Source organism: Sparus aurata, chromosome 11 (genome assembly GCF_900880675.1).
Source record: "Sparus aurata chromosome 11, fSpaAur1.1, whole genome shotgun sequence".
NCBI classification, from domain to species: domain Eukaryota; kingdom Metazoa; phylum Chordata; class Actinopteri; order Spariformes; family Sparidae; genus Sparus; species Sparus aurata.
This window is the reverse complement of record NC_044197.1, coordinates 4,281,879-4,303,783: the sequence shown is the minus strand read 5'-3', so window position 1 is coordinate 4,303,783 and position 21,905 is coordinate 4,281,879. Positions and strand designations below refer to the sequence as shown.

The window sequence follows — 21,905 nt, the reverse complement described above, 5'->3', positions numbered from 1 at the left end:
GTTTTTGTGTTATCTTGCTGTCGTTCGGCCCACAGGCATGACTCCGTCTGGTTTGTGCTCTCACCCTTGAGCTTACTTGTGTGACCTTTGTAAAATTCCTCTTTCTTTGTTGGCTGGAGGATGGGGGGTGGTGTTGCCTTCACGGTTCCTGAGTGTCCTGGGGTTGGGGGGGGGGTTGTAAACTGCAGGATGGGAGCTGACAGCTGGGGAGGAAGAAAGCAGCGGCGATAAAAACCAGTCAAGAAAGAAAGTCCACGTGAACAAATCAGTTGTGAAAACGGCTGGTTTTGGGTTGTTTTTGCTTCAGGCTTATCAATCCTGTCTGTTAGCAACGACTGACCGATGTTGATTCCGTCTATTCAGATAAACTGTGACAACAAACAAAGATAATTAACGGGGTGTTTTGCGGCTGATTAGTTTGTCCAGCAAGGAGAAGACTTGATTTGTCCTGCGAAGTCGTTGCAAAATGCTTCTTAAAAACCAAGGCTTTCAAGACAACGCTACAATGTACATATTTCCCAGGAACAAAATGCACTTTAGCAGCAGACACGAGCGTACCCACGGGAAAAAGAGAGAACTCTTTGTCCTAGCTGTGTATTAGTAACTCGACACCAGCAAAATAGGAGAAGCGAAAAAAAAGAATCGAGCCTGGTCTTGTCAGCCACAGCAGAGAGAAAAATAACTGGAGCTTCCCCCCATGTTTACAAGGTCTCAGGTTTGCAGTGACTTTTGATACAAGGCGAGTTACCACATATCGGCCCGTCCTGTGCTCTCATGTTTCTTATTACTGTACCCGATCAGCTGTGGTTCACGTGCAACAAGACGACCCGGCCGGACAGGATGAGCACACAAGGAGTCTTCTTGTGCAGGCGTAAGGGGATTTAATTTAAATTTAACCAAATATCCTCCAGGAGAAAATATTTCAGTAATTAGATTCAACACTAGATCAAAGTCAGTGATAATATTTAAAGGTGCAATACGTAAGAATCGGCCGGCATGAGTTCAAACCCCTAACACATATGGTTGTCACTGCTGACTGTTACCAGCCCTTTTCACACAGAGATGCCGGATTATCGCCACAGCGACAGTTCGCCAGTTCTCCGCCGTTGTTCGTTCACACAGAGCCGGGCCTGGCCTAAAGATGAGCCGCTGTGTAATTCACGCTGTGGCTCCTAAACAGGCGTGACGGTCCACCTCATGATGATGACGTCTGTGTGTTTTCAAGCTGTTTCCCAGGTGTCCCCCCTGTCAATCTAAACCTGCGGACAGTTTATAATCATATGGATGCTGTTATAATGTGTTGTGATTGAGATCCTGACCCACCAAACATCCTGGAAAGTGACGTGAAGTGAAGTTTTTCGCTCTAAAATACATATTTACATTATCGCCATCAGTAAACTGGATGCTGTCTGACTCCCTCACTTGCTGGGACAGAAGCCGTTTTCTTGGGGAAAGTTCACTGAAGTCTGGGTTGGGAGGGCTGACCATCACCGTAATTTATTTCAACACAAACACTTGGTGAGTTGAAAGGTTTTTGCCGGTGACAGGTGCTGTTTTTTTCGGGCAGATATATGACGAAGATTCGGTAGGACAGGTGGGAGGACAGACACTTCTCCACATACAACTGCGGTATTTTTTTCCTCATATAAGTTGCCAAAGATAGTTACAGTTACTATGTTGTTTTGTGGGACTGTTCTCTTCTTTATTTAGTTGAGTGATTCATCTGTTTACTGTGAACGCCATGTATCCATTCGCACTGGTTCAGTTCGCCAATACTGCGCCTCTGATACTACCTCCAGAGGTGTATCAGCGCCGGAGCGAGATTTCACCCCTCGCCATGTCGCACAGAGGTGGAGGCGGAGAATTGGCGCAGGATCCCTGCATTCAAAAGGCAGTGTGAAAGAGTCAGTTCGCTGACTAGCTAGCTCCCAGCTAACTACCTGGAAAGTTGGTGTTTACGCCACTGGCACAGGAGCTTTGGAGTGTTTTTTTTTTACTGAACATTGATTATCCTCAATGAAAAACAATGGAGGATAAGTAAGGGATAATGTCCGACGAGGTGTCCATAAACAGGAGTTAATGGACGACGCGGAGGCCTTTAACTTCTGTTTATGAACACCTCAAAGGGCATTATCCCGCTTATACCATGGTCACTTGCCAAAGAAAAGAAATTCAGACCATTAATTTACATTTTCATGCGGTTTACAATCAAAATACAAAGTTTTTCACGAGCCATAACTTAGTTTTCCTGGTAACGCCTGCGGGTTTGACTAATACCTGGAACAATCATTACTCTCCCCTAAGATTCTTATGCAACGGAGACGTTGTTCACTCTTCCAGTAAATAGGACGGACCATAGATACGACTTGGCAACGGGAGATATTCTAGTCCGCTCAGCCATGAGCCAGAAAGCTAACGCTATGCTAGCAAGATTCAAAGTCAATAACATTGCGTACGGTTGACAAACAGTAAATATAATTTGACAGTATGCTAGCTAACACGATTAGCTAGCTAACCAGTCATGTCACTGTCTCCAAATCAATAGCAAAATTTTCACGAACAAATGACCGGCTGCATGTAACGTTACTGTGGCCGCAGCCTGAGGCAGAGAGCTGAACAGCGAACGGGATGTGAGATTATTCGCGTATCAGTAAATTTAGAGGGGAAGTGAACTTTCTGCAGCTTGTGTGTTACAGTCGCCACCCTGTGGTGTTCAGAGGATAAGACACTGAAGGACTGACGGACTGAACTCAGTGCTGGAAATAAAATATTAAGATTTGATATGCCAGCTAGCGCATTAATTTACAGCGGTGAACAGTCAATTTGACTGGAACTACTTAGTTGGTGTCCATATATCAGGGGTTAATGGACACCCTGCAGCCAATCAGAATCGAGTATTCCCCCAGACCATGGTATAATTGTCATTAATGGTGGCTGTTTGCGGAACCCAAGAGCTGAACGATAATCATCTGCTGCGAGTAAGTGAGCAAGACAGTCAGATTACCTGTTAAATTTTGGAAATACGTCTTAGCCCAGCATAGCTCTTATCGATCCAAATTCCATTCAAGGAACAAGCCTATTAAAAGTTGTTTGCTTGTGAATTTGAATTTCCAGTGTGGCCAACTAAATGACTTTGGTGCTATATTTAGCGAGTTTTCAGACCCCTCTAGCGACTCTTTTTCAAAAAAGCGACTAGCAACAAATCTAGCGACTTTTTTTTAGACTTTTGGAAACTCTGACATGAAAGCGCGTCATACCATTGTGATAAACAGATTAATTCAGTCTGCGTCTACTTGATGGTCACAATTTCTATTTATTGTTTTTAACACACCTATGGACCAACAGATTAACAGTCGCTCCGCTGCTGAGATCTGTGCACTGGTCAGGCTCAGTTATCCAGATGCAGCTCCAGTAATGTCATTAATGCAACACAAATATTTTCTCTTTGTGTTTGGTCTGATTGTTGCATTCGATAGTAGCCTGCTGTGGGGGAGCGAGACAAACAGGTCAAGCAGGTATAACAGTGGTGACGTAGATGAAAATACCTGCCAGTGTTATGCCGAGAAGTGCCTGCATGCCGGGATCTGCATGCCGCTAGCAGCATGAGGGGGATGCAGTATTCGGCAGAGCTGATTTTGAACTTGCCAAGATATGCATCCCTGGCTGCTTAAGACAGATACGCTGCTACATGTATGGAGTCCATGTTCATATGAATAAACACTGTTATGAGGTTACAGAAATTGTAATTAAGACTGTTTATTCATACGAACATGGACTCCATACATAAAGCAGTGTGTCTGTCTTAAACAGCCAGGCATGCATATCTTGGCAAGTTCAAAACCAGCTCTGCTATATACTGCATCCCCCTCATGCCGTGAGGGCCATTACACTTAGTTTGTTTTGCAGCAAGCTATCTAAGCTAACAGATGATCGTTTGTGCCTTTAAGACTGACTGTGAGCTAACGTGGCTAACGTGGCTAGCTGATATAAACTTTTGATTAACTGGAAATTTAAAACACCTGACCTGTTTTCCACATTTTTGCAAAATCTTGCAAAATCTTACAGTACCAGAACTGCGGTCCAGAAACTGCAGCCTCATGCTACTCGGGCTAGCTAGTTAGCATGCTAACTTCACCAGATATCGCTTCAACTCAGTAGATGTTTTTGATGTAACGAATTACGCTTTTAATGAAATAATTTCTGAATGTTTCCAATGACAATTTTTACATATTACACCTTTAATGCAACAAAATGTAACTTCCTGGAGAAGGATGGTTGACTGCACAGTCTCATGTCAGGTAGTCAGACGCTGAGACTTGGCAGCTCGGGTCAGACGACAACCCAAAGTTTCAGCATTGGACGACCAAGTGACGAGACTCAACAATCAACCATCTCTCTCCAGGACATTTTATTGCTTCAAGGTCACGTTTAATCGGAGCAGTTCATAACCGCCGCGTGTTTATTTTAAATGCTGATGACGTTGGTCACACTTTGTGGTGGTCTGATCTCCGTCCATGCGGCTTGATCCGGGGGTCTCTAACCTCTCCGCCTCACTGTGCGGCTCTGCTTTCACAGCTGCCCAAGTTTTCCAACCATCGGGCCAGCAACGCTGCGACACTCTTTACTGCATGTCCCCAAACAACACCGCTGGTGGGGGGAAGGGTGAAGCTCTGGGCGGAGGAGGGGTGAGACAGAAAAACCAGTCTGTTGTCCGGTGATGGCTCGGGGTAAGCGAGACCGAAGTCATGTGGGTAAATTAGTGCTAAAATGGTCAAGGATGGTGCTTCATGTGCTGTTCGGGCCCAAGATATCTGATTAGGTCTCGAGCGTCTGATTAAACTGCAGTTCAGATGGCTCTTTATTTACCGTGAATACTCTGTGCTGTGTGATGAAAACAGCAGACAGAGATTACGTCCTAATCATGAATCTTTCGCTGCCTTTTTCTACATTTATTTTTTTTCTAAAAAGAGCCACATTTGTAGTACCTAAACTCCACTCTTTGTTCTGTGCACTATACATACTCATGCATCGCCCTGCTTATGTAACGGCCTGGCATCCATCCCCACCCCCGCCTCTCCTCCTCACACCAGATTGCCTCGGCTGGTTTCCATGGGAACGAGGCTCGAGGCCTGAAGCTTTCCTTCACGAGATCCCCCCCCTCCCCTCTTTTTTTTTAGTGTCCATTTGATCTGTGCACGTTATCGTATCTGAAATATCTATAATTGTTTATCCTTTCAATAGTCATAAAGAGGCGCGTTCACACACACTTACACACGCCTCTGTACAAAACAGGACAATATGGTCAGATTACGTAGGAGGACCTGAGAGGGGGCTCCGCTTGCAACGCAATGGGAGAGTTTCAATAGGTTGTGCAACAGTATCCATGCAGAACAGCACTTGCACACATATGGAAAAAGGCATTTCAACCGAGTCAACAGAGTTTGTTAGTAGTGACTCTGTCTCTCGTTTGTCTCTCGATTGAACTCTGAACAAAATATGCCGCCGACCGAATGTGTTCCTTTGCAAGTTGCATTTACGTGCAGTGAGATTTCCTGAGCTCAGGTTGTGGAAATGATTTAAGGAGGCCAGCGTGGTGTGGGACATCTTTGTCTGGAAGTAAATCGCGAGACAAATCGAATTAGGTGGGTTTCAGACTGCTGTCAAATACATCGCTACGAGCAAAGACCACTGCACGCAATGCTACCCCAGGTTTCTCTAACGCCGTCTTTACCAAATCAAGAAAAAACAAAATACGGAACTTTACTAGAAGTGTTGTACAGTAACTTTGTAGAAGAAGCTGGACTGAGTTTGACTAACCACACCTTGTGTTATACTTTACTGAGTTCAGAGCTAAATGACAGAACTTGGTTGCAAACGTGAGAACGTCTTACCTGTGAAAACATGCAAATATTGATTTACTTCAGAAGAAACTTCGCCCAAATTATAGAGACTTAATCACCAGACCACAGGTATTTTTGTCTACACGGGCCAGATATGCCTGTCAAACCTGTAATGCAATTCCCTGTTCATGTAATTGATCAAATGTACTCTTTCCACCCCTGGATCCATAATCTCACACCACTCAAGACTGATTTATAGTTCAACCTTTGGACACCCAGTTATTTCTAAAAGACAAACTGTCGGCTGGTGTGCACACCTTAAATCTGTCTGTAGACAACAAACACACCCAAAACTACACAGAACAGCTGTTATGTAACGAGCTTTATCCTCACCTTACCTTTTATTTACAGAATCTGTCTGTCTACCGAGCGACCGATGTACAGACTGACTGACGGTGGTATTAGCCAAAAGCAACAGCTTGCATTTCTTCAAATGAAGATCATCTTTTCATCTGAATGCACCATCTGCTAATCTGCATCTTTATGGCGTCGATGCAGCCGTGTAAGATCCCAGCAGACACGAGGTCCTCTGTGATGATACAAACTCAAGCATGTTTCAGATCTTTGTAAAAATTGATTTTCACGCTCGGTTCAAGTAAATGAACACTAGTGGCTGCCTGGAGGGTCGGAAAAATTCATGCAGATATCAGAAACACTGCGGCATGATTTGAGAAATTATTAGCAGAAATACAATGAAAGGCCTCTACAACCGAAACAAACAGAAGTGTGCTTGGTGGTCCGAAGATGTTTCAAAAGCATCTGAACCGTTTATTCTGGCAAGAGAACAGCGTGAGTGTGAAGAATGACTCACCCTCTTCAGATCGGTACATACTGAGCGTTTACTCTGATCAACAAGTTTGTTGAAGTCAAACAAAACCAGAGGCAGTCGTCTGAATGAGACGGTGTCGGATATAATAAAAACAACACAGTGAGGGGGTTTAAAGTGGAGTATATAGCATGTGCTTTTTAATGTGATGTCCAAGGTTAACAATCAGCCTTCTTACGCAACTGTGTTAACTGTTAAGCAAGATAATTTAACAATATTAGTTACCTAAACTTGTTAAAGTTGCTAATGCAATACAGTGAGGTAGAGAGTCATCTGTGGAAGCACTCAAGGAGAGTTCAGGGCCTCAAATAGATTTTGGAAGAACTCCCTGTCTTGCCTACGTGGCCTACTTCAAAGAACTAGTCCAAAGGTTACCCTGCACTGTGTCTGATCAACATACCAGGAAGAAGGTCACACACACTATTTCTGTGTTGCAGGGGCCCCCGAGGCATCGGCCAAGTCTGCCCTCACGTGCGATTCAGGCAATGTTGTTTGACTGTAACTGTAAATCTGCCAGGACTGTTTGAAATGTTTTGCTCCCGTCTGCGTTCGTATGCGTCAGGCGGCAACTTCAGTTTGTGCGTCTGTTCGCTCACGTCACGTTTCGCAGATTCACATCAGCTGTTCGTCTGGATGAGACAAAAAAAACCGGTTCATGCCAGAAACTCACGTGAGGAGAGAAACACAAGGAGGCACGTGGGAGTCAGAGAGGAGTCCAGAGTCAGACGTAAAAATGTTAGATGTTTATTCAAGGTTTTTTTTTTTTTTTTTTTTTTTGGCATGTGACATTTCAAGTGGAAAAACACACTATTCAGACATGCATCATTTATATATAAAAAAAAACCATACAAAAGTAGGTTTTACGCCATCTTGTCTCTGCACAACATGATAACAACAACACTGTGGCCGAGACTGATAACAACATTCAGTTTGCTTTTGAGATCCTTTGGGTCAAAGTTACAAGATCGACAGCCGGCTCCTGCTGCGCTTGGACAGTTTGTCATTAGTACAAATAAAACACATTACAACATCGTAATTCTATACAAATCATCAGCTACCATGACATCGTGATTACGTGTGTTGGAAAGAAATACGGCAGTGTTTGTGCCAGAGGTAAACCAGCTGCTTACAACTGAGTGTAAAAACAGGAACGCCCCCTCGATTATGATTTCATCTGTCAAGTATAAAAATCCCCCCCCCCCCCCCAAGAAAAAGGTAAATCTGTCAAGTCTTGAAACAGACAAAACTGAATACAGTTCCGGTAATGACACTTGGCCTTAAGACTGTTCATTTGCTGTAATCTGTGGGCTCCTCTCCTTCTTCTTTCAGTAAACACGTGCGCACCAGAGCCTCCGTGACGATGTACGGGTCGCAGTTGGCGGACGGACGGCGGTCCTCGAAGTAGCCCTTCTTGTCCTGCCCCACAGCGCGAGGGATGCGGATGCTGGCGCCGCGGTTGGCCACGCCGGCCGAGAACTCGTCGATGCTTGAGGTTTCGTGACGCCCGGTGAGGCGCCTGGCGTTGTCCAGCCCGCCTTTGGGATCGTAGGCGCGGATGTGGTACTGGTGTCTCTTCGCTAGCCTCTCGATGGAGTCCTCAATGACCCTGAAAAGAACAGAGAGGATTAGGAACTGAAATATGCAAGATAACGCTATCAGATATCATTCGATACCGAGAAACGTGTTCTTACTTCAGTCCGCCGTCGTCTCTCATCTCCTTTGTGCTGAAGTTGGTGTGGCAGCCGGCGCCGTTCCAGTTCCCTGGGATTGGTTTGGGGTCGAAGGACGCGACCACGCCGAAGTCTTCACACACTCTGTGAAGGATGAAGCGAGCGACCCACAGATGGTCTCCCATGTTGATGCCTTCGCAGGGCCCGATCTGGAACTCCCACTGAAACCCAACAGAGACGTTTCTAACATGAATAACTGATCATTAATTGGCATTTGATTTAAAAATTCCAACAACCAAAGTGAACGGACGGGCGGGGCCGTACCTGAGCTGGCATGACTTCCGCGTTGGTGCCACAGATGTCAACTCCAGCGTAGAGACAGGCTTTGTAGTGCGCCTCCACTATGTCTCGGCCGTACGCCTTGTCTGCTCCCACTCCGCAGTAATACGGCCCTGATCAGGTGAAAAACACACCGGTTATTAACTCCGCCGGCCTTCATCATTGTAATGTTTCATATGAACCACCGTGAGACCCGATAATCACCTTGTGGACCCGGGAAGCCGTTGGAGGGCCAGCCGAAGGGATGTCCGTCCGTCCCCAGGATAGTGTACTCCTGCTCCATCCCGAACCACGGGTGGTTGTTCTCCACCATGCTCATGATCTGCTTACAGGTGCGCCGCAGGTTGGTCTCTGTTGGAACAACGACGGGGATTAGCTGAAACACGAGACGAGCCTCGGGAAAAAGCTTTGACCTTCGTGGGGTTCGTTTCTCATGCGCGTACCTGCTGGCTTGCGGTTGTACTTGAGCACCTCGCAGAGCACCAGCTTGTTGGGGTCTTTCCTGAACGGGTCCCTGAACATGGCTGCGGGGATCAGGAACATGTCGCTGTTGGAGCCCTCCGACTGGTACGTACTGGACCCGTCGAAGTTCCACTCGGGAAGATCTGGACAATTCAGAAATCAGTCGTCAACTTCAAATTCTTAAAAATGATATTCAACCACGTTTTGTGATGTTTTTCACTGATAATACAGGAGTGGGATCTTACCCTCAATCGTCTTGGGCTCAGAGTCCAGAGTTCTGGTCTTGCAGCGAAGTCCCTCTCCAGAACCATCGATCCAGATGTACATGGCCTGGACCTTGTCCCCCTGAGGGAGGCTCATGTACTGCTGCTTGACAGCTTTGTTCAGTTGAGAACTGGCTGAGGTGGCCATTTTTCTTGACCCTGAACGCCTGCAGAGAGTGAAGAGGATGAGCTTCGGACTCTGAATCTCAACATTTACAAACAAACCAGAGAGGATGTCGTGCGATTCACACAAAAATGTCTGACACAACACCGTGTTATTAAAAAAACCAAACTGCTATGGCAACAGCAGCATCAGTGATTCAGACTACAACCTGTCTGATCAGCTGTTGCTTTCCCTCACATGGCCTTATCAATAAAAGCACACGAGCCAAGATGCGTGTGTAAAAGAACATTATTATACTAAATTGCATTTCATGTCAAAGTCAATGTCACGGAATAAAACACAGAAAATTGCCAATTTCACCTCATAGGAATAAATCCAGCTGCAGATTTCTATAAATGTGTCAATATCCGGGAAACTCTTACCTCGTGTTAAGTGTAGAAGAATATCAAAAGGTTAAAAGAGTCTTTAGACGAGTGGTCAGTGTGAAGCTTTCTATTGTTTTTCATTCCTGCCTCTCTCGGTGCCTCCACGGAGGATTTATAGAGCTGCCGAGCGTCTCCGCCGCCTCTGATTGGCCGAGGCGAAACGTGACCAGCCAGTGATGAGGAGTCACTGTGGAGAAACAACAAAAGACCAGTTTCCTCCACAAAAACACTTATTTTCCACTCTCGCTGACCTTTTCATCCGCTTCTGTGAAGAGTGAAAAATAAAACAGGGCAAGTCAATCATAAAGGATTTCTAAAAAGTCGACGAACACAAGAGAAAAAACGACTTTTTGAAGTCTGCAGGGAGAATAAACAAGCGGTGCGCCCTCTAGTGGCCGCAGACAGGAGCTGCAGCCAGAACAGTTTGTTCCCAACAGTTCAAACATTCACTTAAAGGCAGAATATAATCTATTAAATCATATTATTTGACACACATAAGGTTTGATATATTAATGCTTACTGTTGTATGTGCTGTTGTACTATAATATACTATAATAAACTACACTATACACTATATTCTATACAAAAAGTACATGTATAGAATAGTTTTTATAGTTTTTTAAACTTAATTTTATCACATAGGTTCAATATAAATCCTCCCATTTAATCAGCGATGGAACATCTACATGAACTGAGTACATTTACATACAATTTTGAGGTACTTGTACCTAACTTGAGTATTTCCATGTTCTGCTACTTCATGCCTCCACTCCACTATTGTACTTTATTGTGCAATATTGTACCTTTCTACTCCACTAAATCTATCTGATCGCATTTGTTTACTAGTTGCTTTACCTGCATCATTTTTAATTGATAGGTGGATATATATACAATAAAATGCTTAAGTAGCTATGAAATGAAATAAGGTAAGAGGTAGTAAAGTAAAATAGAATATAATAAAATAGAATACTGAGGTAGAAGAGAGAAAAGGTAAGAGGAACATAAGATGTGAGAGGATAAGGTGCAGAATTTACAGTAATAATAACTTAAAGTGCATTATATTAGTGTTTTAGAGTCTGACGGCATCAAGAAGGAATGATTTCCTGTGTTGCTGAAGGCGGATAATCAGCCGACCCATATTCAGTATAAACATAAATTAAAGTGTAATTTACTTTTTTCTTATCTGATATCTTTAGATGTTTACTCCAGTGCTATTCATAATCGTTACTTTCACTTTTTACCAAACTAAAATGTCAACATGATATGTTTACTTACAGTTTTAAACCAAAGTTTGACTTTTGGGTCAGTGTGTTTAAATTAAATAATCTGATATGGGATTTATGAATGACTTTTTATGTTTATCTTCATACAGTCTGACATCTCTGATTATCTTGCGCTGCCTGCCCTCTTCCAGGTCACCCTTTTGGAGGATCTTGTCGTATCAGATATTCTGTCGATGTAATCTGTACACTCTGTGATTCTGTTCTTCTGTTCTGTACATGTGACATCTGTTGCATGTGTGTCTGACCTCAGAGACGGATCCGTCGTCTGTGGCTCGTCCTTCGTTTTCCCAAAGCTACAAGGATTTTGTTTCCCTAGGAGGTTTTTTTCTTTACTTGAATTGAGCTCCTAAAGACGGAGGATGTCTTTCAGTAAATCCCACTGAGACAATGTGATTGTAATTTGGAGCAATTTAGATAAAAATGACTTGGCTTGACTGTATCAGTGATGGAATGTAAATAAACACACTACAGCACCACATAGATCTCAGCTTAAGAAAACTAAACAATTTTAAAAACCCTCTTGGTGGAAACTGCGTAGCTGTTTTTCCTGAGCTCACACAACTACCACGCTACAAATACTTGATGATCATATAGAACATAATATGTTTCTGAAGATTAAACTTCCCAACAGATTAGAAAGTAGTTCCAACTTGTTCAGCGATAAACATCTACAGCTGTAAAATGCAAACTACACATTGATGCAGCAGTAATACAAATCCAGAAAATTATCAGTGTATATATGACAGTAAAACCATGACAGAATACTTTCATATATAATACTTAATGATAATACTTTAATAATACTGTTGGTTAAGTGTGGTTTTGAATGGCTGAATCTCACAGTATGACTCTAGTAAAGGATTAGACTATCTCCCAGTGATTTGATATGTTTTAACTGGACCACACAGATTAGATTTGGGTTTGGACGCTAAAATTTAACACATGGCCCCAGTAAACTTTGAATTCATGAAGCCAAATAAATAGACAGCAGAAAAAAAATATAAAAAATGAGGTATTAAAACAACAGCAGACGGTTGCTTGCAGAGAACAATGGCTATACTGAAGAACAGAGTAAAAATCAGATGTGAACTGTGTCGTGATTCTGTTTTTGTTAGTGGTTTTCTGTTTTATTTTGAAAGTTTGCCCTCATGTGCCGTGAGTTGCTTTTAATTTCCTCCTGTTGTGTCACCTGCTCTGCATCTCCCTCTTTAACCTTTCTCTCCTTCCCGTGTCCTCAGTTTCGCACTTCCTCTGTTTCTAGTGTTTTTCTGTTTATTTCCCTCACCTGTGCTGCTCCACCTGTTCCATCTTGTCTTTGCCACTTTCTCCTGTGTTCATCCTCTTTCTTCTCCTGTGTTTCACTTTGTCTGTACCAGTGTCTCCTCCCAGTATGTTCCTGGTGTTTGTTCACTAGTTTGTACTTTGTTTAGCTTTTGTTTTGCCACTTTGGGTAATTTCTTATTAAAACCTCTTAGTTTTTGGATTTTACTATGTGGATAAAGGCTCTCCTTTAATTCCTCATTCTGACTTCCTCCTAAGAGCGTTTCTGCATTTGGCTCCTCTCAACTTTAATTTAACCTAAAATGTAACACATTTTAAATTGTGGATATAAATGTGTTGCTCAGATTTACATAATAATAGATTTACGAATTAAAGCAGCAGAACATACAAGTGGAGTACACGTACTTCAAAACTGTACTAATTTCTATTATTATACTTAATTTCCATCCCTGAGTAAAAGCACACAAGTATCATTATAGTTATAAACATATAAATGCATAGTTGTTGTAATATGTAGTATGAAACTGTTAGATTATTACCCATTCATTAACCTGACAACCCTTTACTTCTGTTACTTATGTGCACTTTGTAACAGGCGTTTATATAAATATGTATATATATATACATTATTAAATATATACACTCCAGTCAGTCAGCAGACAAACAGTTGTTATGCTGTAGCGGCGTTATTTTAGATCACACTACCTTTCATGGCATGACCCTCTCCTCTGATTGGCTACATCCTGCCCAAAGACTGAACAGAGGTGGATGTCTCACTCTGTAGCTAAAACAGGGTGTTGAAGACACAGAGTGAGAACTGAAGCTACAGTAATGCACCGTATGATAATATAATGTGTTTTTTGAAAATTAAAGTACGTAAACCTATTCTACTAGAACCCCCAAATAAAAGTATGAACCCGAAAATGTGTTTAATATGACCTCTTTCAGGTTTATGCTGTTGGTCAGTTTATTCAGTAATAATCGTCATATTTCAGAGGCTGATTATACTTTTCATATAACACACAGGTTGCGTTCAAAATCATGATTCATGTACGAAAACTTTCATCTTCGCTGGTGAACTCAGTGGCGTAGAAGTATAAAATGAAACACTCAAGCAAAGAAGTTATACCTCAAAAAGTAGAGTAAATGTACTTTCCACCATTGTATTATATTACACTTGTGCTTTTGGTGGACTGACACCCTGCTGGGAAACTTAATGCCACTGTACATGTGTGACAAGCTGTTCTGTACTATTTTACGACCGCACCATTCAGTATGTCGGCATCTAACCTGATCTTTACAAGCAGATATTGGATCTGAGTCTTTAATGCTCAATGTATTTCCATCATTTCTTGTTTTGTTTACCACCGGGACCAGCGACCTGTTCTTTCGGTGAACTAATTATAGTTTGCCGTAAGCATTTACAGGATAGGATGGGTGGAAAAAAAAACACTTGGCAGACGTGTCAGTGCGAGACTGCTGCCGGTGAGCTTACAACAGGCTCCTCTGAAACAAGTTTGTCCACTTCGAGCTCAGTGAACAACTGTGAGCTGATAGGAAGTTTCATGCCCAACGAACTTATGTTAACCTCTAATCTTGCATGGCAACGGTGAGAGGTTTTAAAAATGTGGTACATGACGTCTAAGATATGTTTTCACTTGCCTGCCAGTTTAGCGGCAGAAGGATTAATGTCTTGCTCAAGGATGGTTGAGCAGGTCTGGCCAGGTTGGTGTCCTCTGTGGTGGTTTTCTGGCTGAGAACAACACGGTTAGGATACAAACTGAGGACAAAGAGTCCAAGAAAGGCCTTTCGTAATCTAACTGTCTCAGCAACGACCTCAACTACCTACTCTTGGCTTATGTTCAAGTCAAAATTTTAAAAGTGCCATATGTAAGAATTGTCCAACTGTCCAATTCATAATCAAAACAAATGCAGGGGCTCAGCATATCACCTTAGAAACCGCTAACTGTTGCTAACTCTAGCTGCTGTTAGCTAGTTAGCTCAGTTAGCTGTGCAGTAAGCTGTTTATACTGGGAGCTTGGCGACTTTTGGCGGCGTAGGTCGAACAGAACCGCACCAATTTGCTTTATCATCACAACGTCTTGCAACTGTGACCAACCTGTAACAAGCATCCGTCTCCCCCTACGCTCGATACTGAAACGCTTTTAAAAGTCTATGTTCAGCTCTCTAACTGAAACATCTGCTGCGTTTCACTGTTTCATCGTGTTCACTTTCAGCTGTTTCGGGAGTCAGCGTTTCCTGTAATGCTGCTTCATAATATTTCGTGAAGAAGTTATAGTGAATGAAACTAGCGAACTAGCAGAGCTGTTTTCTTAGCAGTGATTCTTCGATTTGACCGCGGGGCTTGGGACAAGTGCGTCACTTGGTTTAAGACACACCTTTAAGCAGGTAAACCAGTTGTGGTGGAATTTGCTAAAGGCCAGACCGGCAGATGTCACGGAAAGACGTCATAGGTGTTTACGCAGGTCGTAGTATTTTTGGACTGGGGTTGACCTCCTGAGATACCTCTGCAATACAATAAATAAATAATATCTGATAATGTTGAAACTGTTAAAAACCAACTTTTATATTTACAATAAGAAAACATGCACAAACTTGACCTCAAACATCAAATCATGACTTACAAAGATGCCCAACACATCTACACCTTCAAATTAAAAGCACTCCAAAGGTTTGCTGTAAGACAAAGGAGTGACCTTCACTTATAAGGTTGTTTACCGTGCTACAGAAAACTAATAATGGAGGAGCAACAATGTAGTGCTGACTCAAAGCTCAAATTAGCTGAAAGATTACCAGATTCTCTTGCCAGCGGCTTTATGTTGGCAGCAGAGTGATGAAGGAAAAGGTGCCAAAAACAGTGTTTCCGCTGTTACTCTGTACCTGTATGGTCGTTAATGGAAGCAGCGAGACTAATAATAGATTATTTATAGATGTATGTGTTGTAGGTTGAACACAGAACAGTAATGTGCGTAAAAAATACATTCCAGTTAAAAACATGTGGGACAAATCTGTGTAAAGCCTCTTTATTTTTGGATTCAGGGAGACAGATTTAGGCTTGGAGAAGAGGATTGAGCCTCCTGGTAGCGCCAACTTGCTCAACTTTGCACAGCTAATGCCGTGTACAGACAAAAACAACCAACTTGGATGATATGACCAATTCAATAAGCAATGCAAGGAAGTAAACAAGCTTAATTATGTGTATGTAAACTAACCAAGTTAGATGAACCCATCAGAACAAGCTGAGTCCACACACCTGTAGCAGAGTGGTATCTGGTCACAGTTGTTTTAACATTGTCACAGCAGTAAACTTATGGCGACATGGACACTGACAGCTTGTCGTGTGTGTGTGTGTCCTTGTGTGTTGACCGGAGGCCTCACTGCAGCTGCTGACCCTTTGGCAGGAGGTCCTGGAGCGTCTACGTTGGGGTCCATGTCTGTATATGTCCTCTAACATGCAGACCTACAGGCTCTCTGCACACGCGCTCAGCTCCGGCCTGTGTTATTTCATAACCAGAGCTTTCTGTCACACGTTGCTCACAACTTGATTAATCCAAACAAAGAACTGTGGAATTATATATTTATCTTAAAACTGTTAAATATTTAAATCTCCTTTCATTGGAAAATCACTTAACAATGTTTTGTCAACACTTTAGCAGCCGCAGCAAAAGATGTGTGGTCAGACGGCGACACCTAGTGGCTGAAATGTAGAATAACATGTATTTTTATTTTTTTTTTTAAAAGAGAGAAAGCTTGCAATCATTTGCTGTGTCTCAGTTCAGGGTCTGCATCCTTCGGAGGAGCATTTGAAGGCCAATTAGGTCACAACGCTGAGCAAAGGCTGTCCCATTTCGAAGGCTCCTTCAAATGCTCCTTATTTTCCCTCTTTTTGGAGGATGCACCGCTGCTATCCCTCATGGCCTCACATGTCCCAAGATTCTTTGCACGCCCGAAAAAGAAGAAAGAAAGAGAGAAAATGGCAACATAGATCGTCACTTTCGTGAGCCTGGGCGGCAGAAATCGCAGCGTATGGGTAAAACATCTGGTGACGCAACCAAGAAATGCTCCAAAGGCTAGACCGTCCAATTTAACAACGGCTGACATGGTTAACAAGGTCTCTCCGAAGGACTCGCCTTCAAAGACCGCAAAGGCCGAGTCCTTCGAAGGATGCAGACCCTGAACTGAAACACAGCAATTATGTGTCCACATTGTAAAGCCACAACTACAATCTTTATTATTAGGAGATAAAATGCATTCTTACATAGGACTAAAGCTACTGACTTGAGCAAATGCTACTAAATAAATATAAAAGTACAAGTACTCAGAAAAGTGACTTAACTATAGTATTTCCAGCAGATATAGTTAATTACTTCGACCTCTGTCAAAGACTCATACGAGGCAGAATTGGTTTTATATTGATATCATTTCTCACTGAAGTCCACATGGTGTTTGTTTAGTTTCAATGGACCAAGGCATCGCAAGTTCATTTATAATATATTGCATCATTAAGACACGTTACAGACACATAGAAATGCATTAAAATAAGACATTAAAATGTTAAGAAAATGTCACAGTTGCATTTAAAAGACATCAGGAGGCAGAAGGACTAAATGGATCTCCTCCTTCTGCTCGAGGAATGTAAAAAAACATTAGATATAAAGGAGCACCTCGGACATAAATGGTTGATGGACAGCATTTATATAGTGCTTTCTCCTCTTATCGACCGCTCAGAGTGCTCTACAGAACAAGTCAGCATTCACTGAACAAACACTCAAACACTGATGGAACAGGAGCAGTCTGCAGTCTACATGTCCTTCCGACGGACACTTTCCCAGACAGCCTGAACCGTTTCTGATTTTCAAAACCAGTTTTACCTCCAGATCAGCTGCAGTAGAGATTATTTCTGATGTTCTGAGATTATCACCGAATGTGTTTTAGTTCTTTAGTTGTTGTTTTTTTTACATATAAAACAAAAACAGAATCATCAACTCACATTTCAAAGCAGGTTGGAACAAAAATTGGGTAGCATAATATTTAGTTTATATCACTCCTGCATTCATTTACTTTAGGGAGCAAAGTACGAATAATATCTGTTGTCGCTCTTACGATAAGTTCTGCCACAGCACAGCACAGCAAAAAAAAAAAAAAATCATTACACAAAATCTGGTCTGCACAGACATGTTCTGACAGGACTGTGAAAAGAAGCTCTGAGTGACAACGTAGAGAATAAACCGACGTAAAGACGCTCCGTAAGGTGTTGTTCCACAGCGAGCACCCAGAATAGCTTCAGTGCTTCTTGTCACGGATTCTCCAAGTGTGTCTGAATTCAGTTATTCAAGTTGTTCCATTAGTTTGTCACCTACATGTACTGCGCGTCTGACTTCCACAGCAGATGGTCGGTATTTGCATTCAGAGTTTGATGACATCAATCAGTGGAGCACTTTGGAGAAACTGACGTGATGTCTGACTCTTAAGCAGATGTCTGAAGAAGAAGAACACCCTCAGCTTTAAACACATCATACGTACATGTGGACTAGACTTTTCTTATATTGTTGAAGTGCACCAACATTTTCCCAACAATGTTCAAACCAGGAGAAGTACATCATGTTATTGAAGGTAACTGTGTGTTTCATTTGGTCGCCTGTTGCTGAAACTTCCAGTAAGGAGTCAGAGTGAGAGGAAGGTGAACGTAACAAGAAATGTTCAGTGGCTTGGTTGAAAATTCTTAATCTTAAATCTTAATCTTACATTTTGGACCAGGATTAACTCCAAACTACTGACTTGTGACGTCTCAGAACCCCGCTGGTGTGTCCACATGTTAAACTGAGATTTAAATGCTCAGTATGCAATTTCTGCTTTCTTCTGCTCAATAAAATACATAAGTAGTATGGGATGATGGGAGTTGTTGTCTTAACTGTTCAACAGCCACCACTGGTAATGAAAATATATCTCACGACTCAGGCAGACATTGTCATAAAGTTATATTTCAAAGTTTTATTCACGTTGTGCTCTCGTTTGTTGACTCCTCACTCTCTGACATAATGGCCTCGATATACTGAATAAATAGGAAATATAACCTTGAGCAAACTTGTGGATATTTCTGGTTTTCTAAACATTGGTCCCCCCCCTCCACTTGCCTCACAGTGGTATGGTCCACTTCCAATCAACCTGCAGCTCACCCACCTGTCCCTGTGGAGGTATCCCAGCGAGGTGCTGATGGACCGCTGTAAGTAGATATTTTTGCAACAGTTCACAGTAGTGGAAGCTGAGATTTTTTTCTCTTGTCACAAAGTTTAAGGTTTAAGCACAAAATTCGCTGGTTTAGGTCAGAAAAACAGTGTTTTAGCTTCAGATAGCTCCTGGTTTTGTCGTGACAAACGGGGCAAAACATTTCCTGGGTTGTCCTTCAAACATTCAGGGGTGACACCCCCTCGGGAACTGCTCTTGAGAATGTTTTCTGTTTCGGTCCAACTCAGCAGTGAAGAGTAATATCCACGCTTGGTTATGGTGACAACAAGAAGAGCACGTTGCTCATCTAGATGTTCAACAGTTCAGAAAAATAGGACTTGTTAGCAAAGACAAATCAGCCACCGATGTACTCGGCCCGTTGGTTTGAAGCCGACCCTCTCATTCCATTTCCTGTCACTCTTGAGCTGTTCTGTCCCATGGAGCCATGAAAAAGGCCTCCCAACAATATACTTAAAGGTCCCCTTCTGGCCTCCCAGCAGCCCAGTTGGTAGTCTGCACCTCATTTATAGAAGCTGCGTCCTGGTTCTGATCTGTTGCCCTTTGCTGCATGTCATCCAGCCTCTCTATCATCACATCTCCTGTCAGTCCTCAGTTGTTCTGTCCTATAGAGCCGTGAAAAGGTCTCATAACACTGGCTGTATTCCAATTCAAAGGGCTGCACCCTTATGTCACGATTTCTGCTGCCAGGCCCGCGAAAGTGACCATCTATGCCAAGCGATGTCGCCATTTTCTTCCTTTCTTTCTTTCTTTCTTTCTCCTTTTAGGGCGCGCAAGAACCGTGAATTCAGATTTGGCAGACTGTGAAGGATAGTAGCAGTGCATCCTCCAAAAAGAGGGATAAGGGGTGTGGGGTGCATTTAGACGAGCCTTCGGTTTGGGATAGCCGTCACGCGCTGTTCTGACATAATAGGCCTTCAAATGAGTCCTACGAAGGATGCAGACCCTGAATTGGGATACAGCCAATATACTTAAAGATCCCCTTCTGGCCTCCCAGCAGCCCAGATGATAGAGTCTGCACTCCATTTACAGAAGCTGTGTCCTCGCTGCTGTCGCCCTTTGCTGCATGTCATCCAGCCTCTCCTTCCTGTCGTTCTTCAGCTGTTCTGTCCAACAAAGCCGTGAAAAAGGCCTAAAAGTACAAATGTAAAACAAAGAATAAGGTCCCGGTGTTGTATTCACTCCCACCACAAGGTGGTGTGATTACTCCACCTACAGTCTTTACAGTCTTCTTACTCTTAACTCCTCTGACAGACTGATGGCAGCCTGAGACATCAGAGACAGTTTCCTCCTTATTGTGTCAAATGAATCTGATTGTAAAGTCGATCTGTCAGTCCCGACACACTGACAGCTTTATGTTTTACACTGCATGATAAATAAGTTTGGAAGGGAAAATTCCAGAAGATTATTTTTAATTTTATTTGCTTGATGACATTTCTACAAACACAGAAAAAAACAAGGAGAAAATTCCCTTTTTTATTGGTGGAGTTTTACAGTAATTCATGTTCGAGGACGGATATATTGGCTCGGTAATTTGCTCTCCCGTCTCCATCTTTTGGCTCGGAATACTAAATATTTGGGGGGTGGATTTAAAAACCATTAAGTGGGCCACATAAAAGAGAGCCCGGCGCCGTGATGGTCATTTCACCCCTCAAACAGGAATGGTAATTGGCTAATTTCTGTTCTAACGTGTGCCATAAAAGCCCTGCCAGCCCTTTTAATTACGCCGCCGTGAAAAGACTTGCTTTGCACAATAAAAAAAAACGGTGTCAATTAGTATGCAGAACAATGTTTAACATATCAGAAAATTAATCTACACAGCACTTTGAATTAAAAGTTTCTTTCTGGAATAACTAGGGCAGGCCAGCTGAGGATGCTATTGTATGTGGTCTAAATTACTCCTTTGTTACCCCTGTTGAAAAGCAATTAAAACAGGGATTCGAGTGTGGTCGTATTCTCCACAAACCTGTCAGTATTATATACTGGAAATAAAAAAAAAAAAAAAAAAAAAAGAAGCTCTGTGTCTGCTATCTGTTCCAGCTGGAGCTCGGGCTCATTTATGTCGAAGCCTTGAAGTGAATTGGATTCTGAAAGGAGAAAAGTATTGAGAAATTGGAGGCTCTGACGCAGAGTCGGGGATGATTCTTGCCAAAGGAGGTCCTGTTTACTCGTGTTATTGTTACGGCGGAGATGAGCTTATCTGATACCTCGCTCTTATTAATGATGAGGGACTGTGCGGCTTGAATTTAAAAGCTGCCTCAGGCCATTTTTATGCTGCTGGACTATATTTCTCCCGCGCACATCCTCCACACTTGTCTCACGACGGTTTTACAGCTTCAGGTTTTCATTTTAAAGATGTTTTTATTGTAAAAAAACAAGGTTTTATTTGTTGTTTTTTATTATATCCTATTGTTCGACTATCTAAATGATCTTCTTACATATCTATGTGGTCAGGTTATCAAATTATAAACCGGTTAATGAGGTGTAACAGCCAAAAAAATGGCAGTTTTCACCAGGACTCAAGTCTGATCAATGTCACCTGGCTTCTCCATCTAAATGCCAGCAGCCCCGCTTCCCGGTGAGAACCACCCCAGAGGCGGTCGGCAGCGGCTCATTTCCCTAAAACACACTCTTTTAATTAAACAAACGAGCATAATAAAGGAGAGGAAAGAAAAGGGAGATGCTCCGGCGATTCCCGTGTGAGGAGAAGTTCATTAATATTTAGAGACCCTGTGGGCTTCCCGGGATTTTCTTGCCGCTGCGCTCGTCCTTCGCCAGTAATAAGGCGGCAAAGGTGCGGGCGACATGCTGGTGCTGCTGCGCCTAAATGACTGTAGCTCTTGTTAGAGGTAGAGTTACTGTGTACATGATGAAGATGCTCCGGATCATCCTGAATGCATTTGGTACTTCTGCATGTTGGATTTTGGGATGAACAAGGACACCAAAAAGAAGTTTGAGCATCATACAACGACAGCGACTCGGCAGCTCGTGTGCCAAATGTCCGGGGTGTTGTTTCCGACTTGCGAGGGGCATTCGTATGAATTTTTGTGGTCGGAAACACATTTTCC

At 42.7% G+C, this 21,905-nt stretch overlaps 1 protein-coding gene across 1 annotated transcript; it reads right to left on the bottom strand.

Moving 5' to 3' along the window:
* Positions 1-7,480: 7,480 nt before the first annotated feature.
* glulb (glutamate-ammonia ligase (glutamine synthase) b) lies at positions 7,481-10,148 on the bottom strand. Its single transcript, XM_030434080.1, has 7 exons — positions 10,007-10,148; positions 9,443-9,627; positions 9,179-9,340; positions 8,940-9,086; positions 8,721-8,848; positions 8,418-8,617; positions 7,481-8,332 (listed from the first exon to the last, which is right to left on the bottom strand). Exons 2-7 carry the CDS (start codon positions 9,606-9,608, stop codon positions 8,014-8,016), a joined length of 1,122 nt encoding a protein of 373 aa, XP_030289940.1. The 5' UTR covers positions 9,609-9,627; positions 10,007-10,148; the 3' UTR covers positions 7,481-8,013.
* Positions 10,149-21,905: the final 11,757 nt, after the last annotated feature.